Source organism: Aythya ferina (genome assembly GCF_964211825.1).
Source record: "Aythya ferina genome assembly, chromosome: 2".
NCBI lineage: Eukaryota > Metazoa > Chordata > Aves > Anseriformes > Anatidae > Aythya > Aythya ferina.
The window spans coordinates 62,770,340-62,783,704 of record NC_140297.1 but is presented as its reverse complement, the minus strand read 5'-3'; the positions used below and the strand labels follow the sequence as shown (position 1 = coordinate 62,783,704).

General features: G+C 44.4%; 1 protein-coding gene across 1 annotated transcript in view; it reads right to left on the bottom strand.

Annotated features, from left to right (window-relative positions):
• Positions 1-1,123, bottom strand: part of EEPD1 (endonuclease/exonuclease/phosphatase family domain containing 1) — a 62,325-nt gene extending 61,202 nt beyond the window's left edge. The window contains exon 1 of the mRNA XM_084508941.1: positions 13-1,123. Within this exon, the coding sequence (XP_084365067.1) occupies positions 13-866 (854 nt within the window). The 5' untranslated portion in view covers positions 867-1,123. The remainder of the gene's footprint in view (positions 1-12) is intronic.
• Between the last annotated feature and the right edge of the window lie 12,242 nt (positions 1,124-13,365).

The window sequence follows — 13,365 nt, the reverse complement described above, 5'->3', positions numbered from 1 at the left end:
GCTGCCTCTTACCTGTTCTCCAGCAGCGTCATGCAGACGACCTCCCGCACGCCCGGGTTGTTGGCCTTCTCAACGGAGCAGCTCTGCAGGTTCCAGGTGGCCACCCTCAGCACGGGTCTGCCGTCCCTCAGCCCCCCGAACATCTCCACCGACGGGCGAGTGGAGATGATTTGGGTTGGGCCCCCAGGGGGAAAATCCAAGTCCTCGCTCTGGAGGCTTAGCGAAGTGGGGCTGGGATGAGGCTTGGCCGTGAAGTTGAGGCCACCGTTGGTGTTTGTCGAAGGGGGCCGGGACCTCTCTGCAAAAATCTGATGCCTAATTTTGTCTAGGAAGGAGGAGTTGATGCAGTTCATCCTCACCAGGTCCTCGATACTTTTGAAGGGCCCGTGCTCCTTCCGGTAGTCCACGATGCTGTTGGCGATCTTCTCCGTGATGCCGCGGATGCTCATGAGCTGCGCCGGCGTGGCAGTGTTGATGTTGATCTTGGTGGCGGACAGGTAGTGCTCGGAGGCCGGGTCCTTCCGCAGGGAGCTGGGTGAGTGCTGCACCGAGCTGCCCTTGCTGCTCACACAGATCTCGAACTTGACCTGCTCCAACTTGGCCGCCCCAACCCCACTGACCAGCGCCAGGTCCTCCACCTTCTTGAAGCCACCAATGTACTCGCGGTACTCCACGATGTTCTGGGCCACCACCCGGGTAACCCCGGGCAGGGTCATCAGCTCCTCCTCCGTGGCCGTGTTGATGTTGAGCCTCTCCTGGTTGACCAGGATGTTGCTGAAGTTGCATGCCGCGCTGAACTTGCGGCTGTGGCACAGGTCGCTGGGGTCCCGGGGAATGGAGCGGTGGCAGCCCAGGTTGCCCCCCATCTCACTGCCACCACCACACCGCCGAGCTGCCCAAGCCGAGGGGGGCTGCGAGCCCGGGACTCATGGACCCCACGGGTGCCTGGATGGTGGGGGGACAGACCCCAAAACGCTCGGTCAGCAACCACAGAGTACTCCTGTACCCTTCCTCTTCCTCCTCCTCGGGGTCCACCAGTCGCCCGCTCCTCTCTGTCCGCCGGGCAGCGGGGAGAGGCGGCCGAGCTGCCCCCGCCTCCCTGCCCGCCCCAGCCCCGCAGCCCCCGCCGGCTCCTACCGCTGCCCGGTCCCGCCGGCGGTAGTAGGAGCTCGGCGGCAGCGCCCGCCCCTCAGCCGGCCCAGGCGGGGCCTGGCAGCGCCACTGCCTCCATCCCCGCCTCCATCCCCGCCTCCCCGGGCGGAGGAGGGGAGAGAGGGGGCCCCCGCCGCGGCCTGGCGGCCATGGGCCGTCCCCGAGTCCCCTCCGTGCAGCTAGCCACCCCCTGGGGCACCCCGTGAAGGCTCAGACCCAGCCCCGCAGCTGGAGGGGCAAGAGTTAGTTCATTATATCCACAGCTTTTGGTTTGCTTCACACAGTTGCATGTCTTGGTGGTGGTGGTGGTTCAGATTTGGGGGCACAGCTTGAGCCCTCGGGACAGTGATCCCCAGGCTGATCCCCCCTCAATAAGTTAGCCTATCTGCTTCAGCCCACCAGCCCTGGTGCACCGCACACCCAGCCTCTCCCTGGCACACAGCACCATTGCCCTGCCCTGAAATCCTTGCTGCTTATTGCCCATGTGCCTCAGATGGTGTTAAAGAACCTCATTCGTGTCCCAAAAGCTGCAGCAGCCCACTGCAGTCAGTGTTGGTAAAGGCACTGAGGTGTTTATCTGGCTTCTGTTGCACCGAGCCCCATGCTGGGCTGGCTGCAGTGCTATCTGGAGCCAAATGAGCTCACTCCAAACCAGCTCGACCATGCCCACACAGAAGTGACTGCAATGTCAATGAATCCTAAATATAGTCGGTGGGTGTAATTGCAAGGAAGGGGGAGGACAATTGAAGGAAGGAGCAACATATGCTTGCAGATGCCAGCTACGCACCCCAATGCTGACAGTTCACATACGTTTCGTTTATCCAGCCAGAACACGGTGCATGAGCATTTTCAACATCAAGGCTCTGGACTGGCCCTCACAAAAAGCTAATCAGCTTGCATTAGCGGCTTATGTATGCATTTTCCATGGTAAATTAATGGAAATTATTTGGGTTCACCTGAAATAAAAAGCTGAATTTGTGTAGCTTCTTGATTAAAGGGAAGGGGTATGTGATGCGAATTAGGAAGCACAGGCTGCACCAGACTTTTAGCTTGCACATGGGCACTGCTGCTATGACATTTGCACTAGATATTCTGCTGCAGATCGCACATTTCTCTTCTCCCTGCCCAAGCAATAGAGTTAGCAAATTACTGGAATGGGTACTTGCTGCATTAGGGCACTGGCTCTTTGCTGACTGCTGGAGCGGTGAAAGTGCTCGCTTAGGTGATTAAATGCTTCCATGTCTACTGGAAAGTGCTCTGTGCACTGTGATAACAGTGGCCAATGCAGCAGAAGTCATGCTGGGCCTAATTCTACTGGGATGATACTAGCACAGAGCTGGAAACAATTAACCGCTCATCTGAGTATTCTTTGCGAGGCAATATTATTACTGTAATAGCTCCAGAAGCTGTTATCTCAATACTTTTATCTCAATAATATCTCAATACTATTATCTCAATAATACACACTCTTCTGCTTTCTACCATAGGTTGGTTAGAATTGATTCAGGCTCATTAAATAAGTTTTGAAGCTGAAAAGTACCAAAATCCATTTGAGGTGTGCCCCCATGACTGCAGGCAGCACTGGCTTTTCTGCATTTCAGACAAAAGGCAGGAGCATCTCCAGAAAGATGACAGGCGTCACTCCTGTCCAGCATTTTCTATTGTCAGCAACTACTCAACACTTTTTGCATCTGCAGCATGAAGATAATATGCAAGGCTGGACACAGCTGCAGTCTGGGTGAGGATGCAGAGCTCAGGGTTATGGAGTGGGTGTCCCATCACCTAGCCCAGAGTATGACCTACACTAATGGGGATGCAACAGTGAGAAGGGGGAATATCACTCCATTAGCCCTTTACCCTGATTCTTTTTGGCAAGACTATGAAAAGGAGAGTTGCAGGGAATTTACTGAGCTCTGAGTCAACTTATGACACATCTTGGTATTCTCAGAAAAGTGCCAAAAGATGTGAAAATGTACAGCTTTGGTCTGTATTTTAAAAGGTTAAAAAAAAAAAAAAAGTACTGTCTTGACATCGGTGTTAAGCAATCCATTACCATGAGAGAACTAACAGCAAGGTGTAGCCAGTAAATGACTGAAAAAACAATGGCAAAAATTACTGACAGCCAGTGCAGGCAACAGAAAATAGCTCTTGTGAAACAAGGGTAGATATTACGGTTTATCTTCAACCCAATCACAAGCTCAATGATTGATCACGATCTGCAGGTACACAGTGGCTGGCAGGGAGCCTCCCCTGGGCTGCTTACCACTTCATGTAGCAAGAAGCCACAAATCTGGGTTTCCTGGACCTCTGTCAGCCCAAACAGGTTATAGGGCTCCAAGATGCCGTGGGTGGCTTATTCCTCAGGATCTGCAGCTTATTGCCAACCAAGCAGCTGGCTGCCCACCAAGGCTGGCTTAAAAACTTCTCAGCGCAGGCAAAATGAAGTTTTGCCATGGTGAGGATGTGAAGCTGAGGAGCACCTTGAAGGGCCAGGTGGGCTTCCACAGTGAGAGGACAGGGAAGGACCCCCCTCAAAAGGCCCTTGCTAGCAACCATCACCCATCCCATGTAGTGCTTTCGTATATCAGTATGAAGCACAGTAAAGTGGGCAGTGAGGAAGTAACTATTTTATCACTGCCCAACAGCCGTTTGTAAAAGGAAAGAAGAAAACAAACTAAACTTATTGATGAGAAGGAATTTCTCCAACACCTTCAAATTAAGTGTTTAAGAAGGATATGGAATTGCCTAAACCTATAGCGATGGAGTGGATGAAGATATTGCTGATGCAGGTGCTGCTGAGCAATGTCTTATGACTGAAGTTATACGAAGAGTCAGCCTGGAGGGCACTACATTTTTAAGGCTTAAATTCTCAAGATTTTAAGATGGCCTTAAAATCTATCTTCATATTTTCCAAGATGCATCATCTATGTTGCAGAGACTCTGAACCAGTAAGATGTTCCATGAAGGACAGAAGGAGCCAGGAGGTGTTGCTCAAGAGAATACCACAAAGTTTGACTTCAGTCTTCAGGCCGCAGCTGCGATTCCTACCAGCCTGCCATGTGATAGCAGTGCCTTTCCCAGCTCTTGCTCACACAGCCTTTGGGAGTCAGGGGCTTGGCACTGCGGAGTGGTATGCATCACAGACCTCAAAGGAGAATCACATGTGGATGGCTGTTACCAGGCTGTTCCAAGTATAAGTTGTTTGCATGTGTTACCCTTTTTAACAGGTTTTCTTCTCGTGGAAAGAAAAGGTGCCCAGGAGGAAGAGCACTTGCAATGGGATCATTCCTACTGATACTCCTCTACTGGAATTCTCTAAAATGCTACAGCCCCACTCAGTGGGTGGAGGTCACAGGGCCTGGGCTCCATCCAAACCCATGGAAAGAATCCTTTTGCCTGCAGGGGAGGAGGAACTGTAACTTGCTCTCAGGAAGTCACCCAGAGAGCATGTTTTTAGACCTGCTGCACTGGGCTCTTAGCGGGCAAGGACTTGAACAGGAAACTGAATAATTGCAATATTTGTATTTTTATTAAAAGGACTTATTAAAATAATTGTTTCCTTCTGAGAGTAGATCTTCATTAACACTTGTAACAGAGGTCTGAGGCAGAAAATAGACGGATTTTTTTATCAAGACAAGTGATAACAAGTAGGAGTTAGCAATTTCATGAGCAGTGGAACTTGTGAAGTCTGATTTCTGATGACTCTTTCCTCCATTGATTTTCTGATGTATGGTAACAACATTGAATATACATCAGTCTCTCAGCAGTGCCATTGATTTGGATGTCTCTGTACTATGTGTCCATTCATTTTGTGGCATTTGTAGGAACTTGGCATTTTTGAGATATTTAGCCTCTCTGGCAAATTGGCTTGAAATTAGCCCACATGCTAATAAAAACATTGGGGAGGGAGTGACACGCAGAGCAGCAGGGAACACAATTACATGGATGTTATTTTCTTAGCCATCCAATGTCTGTGGTGTGAGCTTTTTTTCCTGTAAGACATTTTACATGGCTGCCAAACTGGTTGCAAAAAGATTAAGTGATGTCATGGGTGCCGGGTTGCCAAGTTACAGGTGTCACATCCTACGGATAAATGCTACCTCAGAAGGGCGAGCAGAAGTGACTCATCTTTATGCCTCAGTTAGGCCTTCCATTTGGTTGCTGTTGGGTCTGAAACCCCGATCTCTCCCTCCCACAGGAGATCCTAACCACTGGCCCACTATGCTTTCATTAGCGCACGGTGGAACAGCTCATCCTGTAGGTAAATGAGAGCGAGCCACATCAGAGAGAATGTTCTCCTACAGAGCTTGGAATACGATTTTCATTTTCCTTAGACAGTGGGGGAATTTCATTTTCATCCCCCACATCTGAGGTGGCACTGTTAATTACTCAGGTGCCCCTGGGGTCACAGAGCCAGAAAGGAATTCGAAAATACAAGCCTTCCTTCGCCCCAGGCAGACACCAAGGCCATGTCTTATAGAAGCAGGCCTCCAGTGGTGGTGGCACCTCCTGAACTTCCCAGACTAGAGGCATGTGGACCTGTGTCACAGCTAATGTTTTCTTTGAGGCCCAGTCTGGCAGACCTCTTTTAAAAATGCCCATAAATCACCATTTTGTGATTCTGGAAGGGGACAGAGACAGGATTTGTGACTTGTGATCAAGCTGTCTCAGTAGTTACCCTGGGCAAGATTTCAGTGGTTCCACTGAGAAGCAAGTGTCCAGTGGATTTTCATGGAAAAAAAAAAAAAAAAAAAAAAAAAGTGGGCAAAAAGATTTAGGCATCTCAAGTGCTAAGCATGTTTAATACCAGAAATAAAGATAAATATTGAAGCCTACTTCCTAATCATTTTATTATTTCACTGAAGAAATTATTATTTTGCATTGTTTATCATCTATACCTTAATTGTAGGTACTTTACCTTCTAGGTAAATGAAGAATTAAAACATTATCATCAGTTTTCTTGTTAAAAAAAAAAAAAAAAAGTGGTTAACAAAATACATTTCATGCTTACTTTTAACTTCTCAAAGAGATTCATGAACACTAGTTAGTTATTTCATACAAGGAGCTTTTTAGAAGAAAGCAGTTCTGCAGCTGTTAAATTAGCCAATATAATTCTGCTCAGACTTTTGTATTACACATAACTTCTGCCATTTGGGGTATTTATTTTTGTATGATTTGTTGTTGTTTGCTTGTTTTTTTTTTTTTGTTTTTTTTTTTGTTTTGTTTTGTTTTGTTTTGTTTTGGTATAAAAACTTAATCGCTCAGTCTCTGTTTTTCTTTCACATGACTAGTTGTTCTTTAGATCCTGGAATTATTCACAGAAACAAAACTTGGACCCATATTTTTCCTTAAATATAAGGAGCAGTAAGGTCTGCATGTCATTTGCTTGTGCTAAGATTCGTTTGTTTCCTGTCTCTGTCTCTTTATGTGTAAATTTCTGCTTGTTAAGGTAAAAGAAACAAACAAACAAAAAACACAAAGTATATCTGTTTTTTTTTTTTTTTTAAATCATTTTTTCCCTCAGCCAGAGTCTCAGATGAGACCTATAGAGGATGGAGCTCCAGTATAAATCCATAGCTCTGTTAGGATCAGGTCATTTGTTTATTAAATGAATATAAGATTTTTTGTTTAAGACTTTTCTCATAAACATAGCATCTTTCTTACATTAAAATCTTTTTTGTTCTCTGCACTACTCTCTTGAGAAAATCTCTCTTGAGAAAGTCTCTCACATTTCAAGTTCTGCACCAACAATTAAAATGGTTTCATGACCTCAGCCACTCCCAGTAGACTTTGAACTTCTCTGGGGAACCTCCCAGACAAGCGACACCTAGCTGCATAATCATTACAACACCTTCTGGGAAGGTTTGATCTAATTCCCGTAGGAGAAAGGCAGAGGAAGGATACCCAGAATGATTCAAAACAATGCCTGCTGATTTACCCAAGCAGGAATAATGTGCTCTTGGTCAAATTAATTGGCATAGTTGTCCACATGAAAGTCAGGCTTATTCAAATCAAAATGTAGAGGAGGTAGGAAAGCAAAACCATATAGAGGTCTTCCTCTAGAATCGGGCCATAGAAGATGGCTACTTAGAGGAGACAGGTGTACTCAGATCAGCAGCAGCTGGTGGAATTTACAGCAGAGCACCTGTGGAGCTAGTGTGAGCTGAAACACTGAAGGACAGGCAAGTCCTTAAGCACCTAGAGCTGAACAGCACTGATCTATTTAAAACAGAAGATGAAGGCTCTATTAAACCTGACTTTGATCCCTAGAAAGATCCTGGCACAAATAATCATTGTAAGTATGTTAGGTGATCAAAAAAATAAAAGCAGCATGGCTTTACCAAGCTCACTTTTTTTCTTTGACAGGGCAACTGGCTTGAGGGACTGGACAGAAACAGCAGATTGATGGTAGGGGATGAAAGTATACTTACAAAGTTTGTGGGTGGCACCAGGCTGGATGGCCTGCAAGGACTTTGGCAGGTGGGGTCAAATTTCCAAGTAGTCTTCACAGATCAGAGGGATGTTCCAGAACTGATAAGATGAGCTTTGGCAGAGACCTAGGGAAGAAAAAAAACACAGCATCCATGCAAACTGAGGAATAACTGAGCCACAGATGGGTCAGGAAAAGCTCACAGTATAAACAGGAATCATCAGTGTATCGTACTGAGACCAAAGGCTGTTTCTAGCTGATCTCATTAATCCTGATGACATGATTAGGAAGATAGCTATGCAATGACACAATTACAGTCAAAAACACGATGCTTAGAGCCATCATACCAAAGAATTGATGAATTACTAACTGCCAGATATTGTACAAGTCACAAAAAACAAATGGCTCCTCCAAAACAAATCCCACAGCCCTCAAGATTTTACTATTTTAAGCCTAATTGCTGGTTGTCACTGATGCCGAGTAATATATACTCTGGTAAACAGCCTAATTGAAATCACAGGGACTGTGAAGTACTCTTGAACACGAGTAAAACTTGATGAACGTAGCCTGAGGTGAGGAGTTTGCTGGCTAAATATGGGCTTAAATTACATAGGATGTCACGGTGCTCTTTTTACAGTGCATGATGTTATCAGTGAGGTCACACCCAGAGCTCCAATCCTTTTTCTAGCCAAGCATTACCTGTTTTAGACAGGCTTTTCCAAAGTTTGCAGAGCCATGAGAGAAAAAAAAATAGCTGCTGCCATCTTATGCAAGCTTTTGTATTATGTCAGCAACATGAGCTCCCCACACTCTGCAGGATATTCACCTCTATTCACCTGGTATATTTTTTAGCATGACAACATAAAAACAACACAGCAGATATTAGATAGCTGTACTTTCTACACAAACATTGCTCTGAACATTGTAGGATGTAGGTTTTTCCTTTGATGGATTTTCAGACTTTGCTATGGTTCAGAACAGCCCCCAGAACCTCCTGCTTTAAAGACAATCTCTCTAAGTAATAAGAAATCAGCTTTAAATATTTCCCCCAAATGTCCCAAAACAGGCAGTTGATTAATTCCGATTTCACCCTGCACAGAGCCATGTCACACACCCTTGCCACCTGGTAGGTGAGCCACATTGCTCCCCTGTTAGTCATGGAGCACGTCTGCCTTCAACCTAGCAGTGGCAGGCAATTATGGGACACAGGGGTGCTCGTCCCATGATTCAGGAGACTTTCCTGTCTCCTGATGCTGCAAGGTGCCATGTGTCCCTACCCCGTCACCTTGCAAGTAACCTCAGAGGATGCTGGTGTATCACCAGCATGACAGAGAGAAGATGGGACACTCATTGAGGATAATAAGCTCAGAGGAATAGTTGGGCAAATGACTGTGCTTATGCTGACTAAGGCTCCATCCCAAGGGTGCCAGTTGCTGACTCTGACTGTGTTTCTCGTGTTCATGTGCAGGCACATGATGCTTTGGCAACCAAACACATCTGGAAAGACAAATGCTGCTCCTTCAGTATGTATACCTATATAATATATTGCCATCCCAAGCTGGATGTGAGTTCACTCTACATGCTAATATAGGGCTGAGTGCATGGTGACCTTCATGCCTGGGGCTTCAGGAGCCTCTTCTGGATACACCAATTCCCCATGCCTGTCTGACATCCAGCACTACCAGGCAGACATCAAGCTGTCCACCGTAGCTGGATGACTTTTACCTCTCAAACTGTCAGTTTGAGCTACTCAAACTAAGCAAACAGTAGATGTTAGGTGCAGTACAGCCTTGGTGCTGCACAGGAATGGGGTGACTGATTTTTTTTTTCCTTCAGCTTTTTCCATTGCACATCACTGTTTGCCAGCATTACTCCTAATAGCGTAGGACAGTATGATTTCAGACACCCAGGTGAAAATACAACACGGTATAATCTCCAACTGTTTTGGAGATTATCTATCAATAGAGGTCTGCATATTTCTAATGGCTTCTGGCCCAGCTCTGGGAGGTCTTTGGACCCAGGCCTGTCATTGCATGCTGTGTATGAGGATCTGCCATCTGCATTGCCCTCACTGAATCCAACTTTCTCTAGCATCAGTATGCCTAGCTGGAGAGCAGGGGATTGCCCAACCTGAGGAAGGGTATCAGCACATGGCCTTCACAGGGTGTGTTTGAGATAAGCAGTCATGTACGCTAGCAGTTGGCAGGAACACTAAATGGCATTCACATCAATTGATCCTGATACCATCTGGCTTTCAAAGGGCTAATTCTGCCAAAGACAAACACTCAGTGGTTCTTGCTGGCTTTGTGGTAGATTGAAAAGAAATAGGGAAGGAATTTTGCTCCATCTGTATGCTTTTGTCCTCACTGCTTTTAGATAAGGTGACACAAATTTTCCAATTCAGTTTGGATTTAGGCTGGTGATTGTTTAAGGCACAATGATGACTCTGTATCACAAGAACAAATGATGAAAGAAACAGTGTTAGAAAAGATCCCTCAGATCAGTGAAGACGCTGTAGTTTCCTCTCTCTTAAGCTTTGAATTTCATCTGGTTTTCCCAAGCGTAGGCCCTGGCAGGACTAATTTGGGGTGCACTGCCCAGTAGAAACGTTGCACCAACTACTAAAGGATATCAAGACCTAGATGACCACTCACAGACGAGTTCCCCAAGGTGTCTGCAAGCCCCTCAGCAGTGCCAGGTGCATGCTTCCCTTTGGACTTCAGGAAGAGTTAGAGATTCCCAGGAGATCAGGCCAGGCTTTGTGCATGGAAGCAAAAAATCAGGCCAAGAATTGATCCTACCTTAAACCAAGTGAAAGAACAAAAAACAGACAAAAGTAAAGAAATAAACAACAACAAAACAACAGCAACTTATATAAAAGCCAAAATAGGGGTGTCTGCCATTCTCTAGGAAGTTCCTCATACATCCTATAAAGCACGGTTTTAATTAATATGTTCAGCAAGATCGTATCAAGTAGTTTCACTTTCTAGAACTGGAACATTTAATAAGAAGTGAACTGTAATATTGATTTAAAATTGAAAGTTTAAAGTTGAATTAAACTTTTAAAAGAAACTTAGGAAAGGGGAATATCTGAACAAAATTTACTCTGTTAGAAAAGACATTCTTGCTAAAAGTGTCAGACATTTGTGACAACTGTCAAACAATTGTTCCAAATTCACTGTTCAGAAAACCCTAAGGCATCTTTTAAGAATTTTGTTTTTTTCCCAAAAAGTCTTGAAAATCTCTAATATTTGACTAATATAAGTTGTTAAAGGAACAGATGAAAAACCAGCTGAAAAGGGGTTCACCTCACTTTCCCACGTCACTTTGTAGGGACAGATATTTAATATTCACATATTTTAATCATTGGATAAAGCTCAAGGGCTGCCTACAGAGAAGATAGCCATCTCTCTCCGTGCTGTCTTCTAAGTTGTGGATGTCTTCTCTTAACAACTCTCTTATGTGTATGATGGTGTCACAAGTGTCTCCTAATCAGGCCCACTGAGAAGCAATTAAGATCCAGGACCGAGTTACCCAGCAGTTTTCTTTGCTTCCCACCTTCTGTACCACCTCCTTCCTTTCACTTGGCATACACTCCCACTCTTTATGACTGTGCTTTTTACAGCTCCTTATGTCTTGGAGCTATCAGTGGCAGCAAATCAACAGAACGGGCTGCAATGGGTGAGGGAGAGGAAGCATCAGACGGCACAAGGGCTTCTCTCAGCACCCCAGTGCCCTTGCAGTTGGGTCAGTTGTTTCTTCTCTTCTCTACTCTGCTCATAAGGCTCTGCCAGCTTGCTGGTGTGGTTTTGTCATTTCTCACTGTGCTACTCCTAACTGTGGCCTACTTATTAGTATTAATAAGAGTTATTAATAACCTCTTCAAATGCGTTCCATTACAGCAGAAAATTCTGTGCAATCTTCCCCCCCCACACACAGATATCCCCATGAGAGTGGTACAGCCTTGGGGCAGGAGTCCAGAGAAGCTCAGAAATCTACCTGTGGAGATCTTTAAAGCCCAAACATAGATGGTCATGAGCCACCTCATGTAACTGATGTACCCCTTTACTATAACTAGGGTATTACACTATGTGATCTCCCTTCTAACATAAAGGGAGTTCTGTAGAAGATGGTGGTCTTGGACTTGTCTTGATAGACAGAAGCAGTGGTAGAGCTTGGTGAGATGTAGACAGCACCACTATGGGAAAGAGAAGAGGTAAATAGAGGGTTGGGTGGTGTGGGACTGGTACTCTCATTTCCATTCTTGGCAGATCCTTGGGGATAACCATCCCAATTTAATCTGATGAACTAGCTTCATCTATACTAGTTGAACGATACTTTTGATAGTTGAAGAAGTTGGATAAAACAAACCAACCCCTCATCCATTTGTTCTCAAATAATCAGTGTTTCTTTTCTTTTTTTTTTTTTTTTTTTCTTTCCTTCTGGTTCTTCAAAAATTGAGATAATGGTCTGTTAACACTGTGCAACTAAATCTGAAAGTCTTCTGTTAAAGCTTTTTGGAGATGGTCCAGTAGAGAGACTCCCTAGTAAAGGAGAGTTTGTTTTGTTTTTTCTGAGAAAAGAACCTCACCCTTCTGACAGAAACATCACAGAGCTTATATTCTGCTGTCACTCTATGTGACGCGTGGGGTTAATTTTAAGACAGAAAAACCGAATGGCCTTTTTTTTTTTTTTTTTTTGCCAAATAGGGAGAAGTTCGCTTCTATTGTTCTGATGTGATCAAAGAGAAGTTAAAAGGATTATTTGTCTTCTAAATGGAATTTGATGTCCTAATGCAAAGAACAGGCTTTAATTACAGAAAGTTGAAACAATGTCTCCTTAGCAAAAAGTTTGAGGTGTGTTCTTGTTTTGCTTTGTACTTATTGTTACAATTACTATGCAAAGGGATGTGTGTGCTTAGGAATCCAAACAATTATAGTAGGATTTAATTTAGTCTTAAGAAATATCATCACTGACAACAGGAAGATTTTCCCTTAACTTATTTGTTTAAAGAGCAAAATACAGATACCATGACGGGTTCATAGTCATTGGACAACATACTGCATCAACACAGAAAGGGACAATTACCTTGCCTTCAGGAGGCAGACCCTTTCCCCATTTGAAAGCACAGCCCAGTACAGAAGACATAATACAAATAAATCTCCATCTCCCACAGTAAAAACAATCTGCCATCCCTCAGAAGAAAAAACATCAAATACTAAAGTCACATTAAGATTCTGCTCCATACTGGATGAAACTGTCAGTTCTTCCTAGCTTGTAGTTATTATATTTGGTAACATCAATATTAAATAATCAGATGATGACTAATTGTGTTAATAAAATAGCCCTGCAATACAATACATCATTCTGGCCAGGTTTTCAGGTTTAAAATGCCTGCAGTTTTTTCCATAGCTATTCTTTTCTGCATTTTAATGGTCATATCACAGGACATAGATAGTGGTTTTCTGGCATCACTTTTGGACGTAGAGTTTCCAAAACTTGAGGAAACTGAAGGAAAAGAAGTGAACTCCCACACTTCTGTGAGGCTTTCTGAGTATGAAAAATGCACGCTGTGTTTGTTAGAGGCTGAAGTTGAATTAGCATTTAATTGCATTAACATTTAAAGCTTAAAAATGTCAGGAAAAGGCTGGGAAAAAAAAAAAAAAAAAAAAGAAGAAGAACTCAGAAGAGAGACAGATCTGAAGCACACAAATTTAAATGCCTGATTTGGATTCCTGATGAAGAACCATCTCCACTTTTCTTGCCATGCTGTAAACAACAAA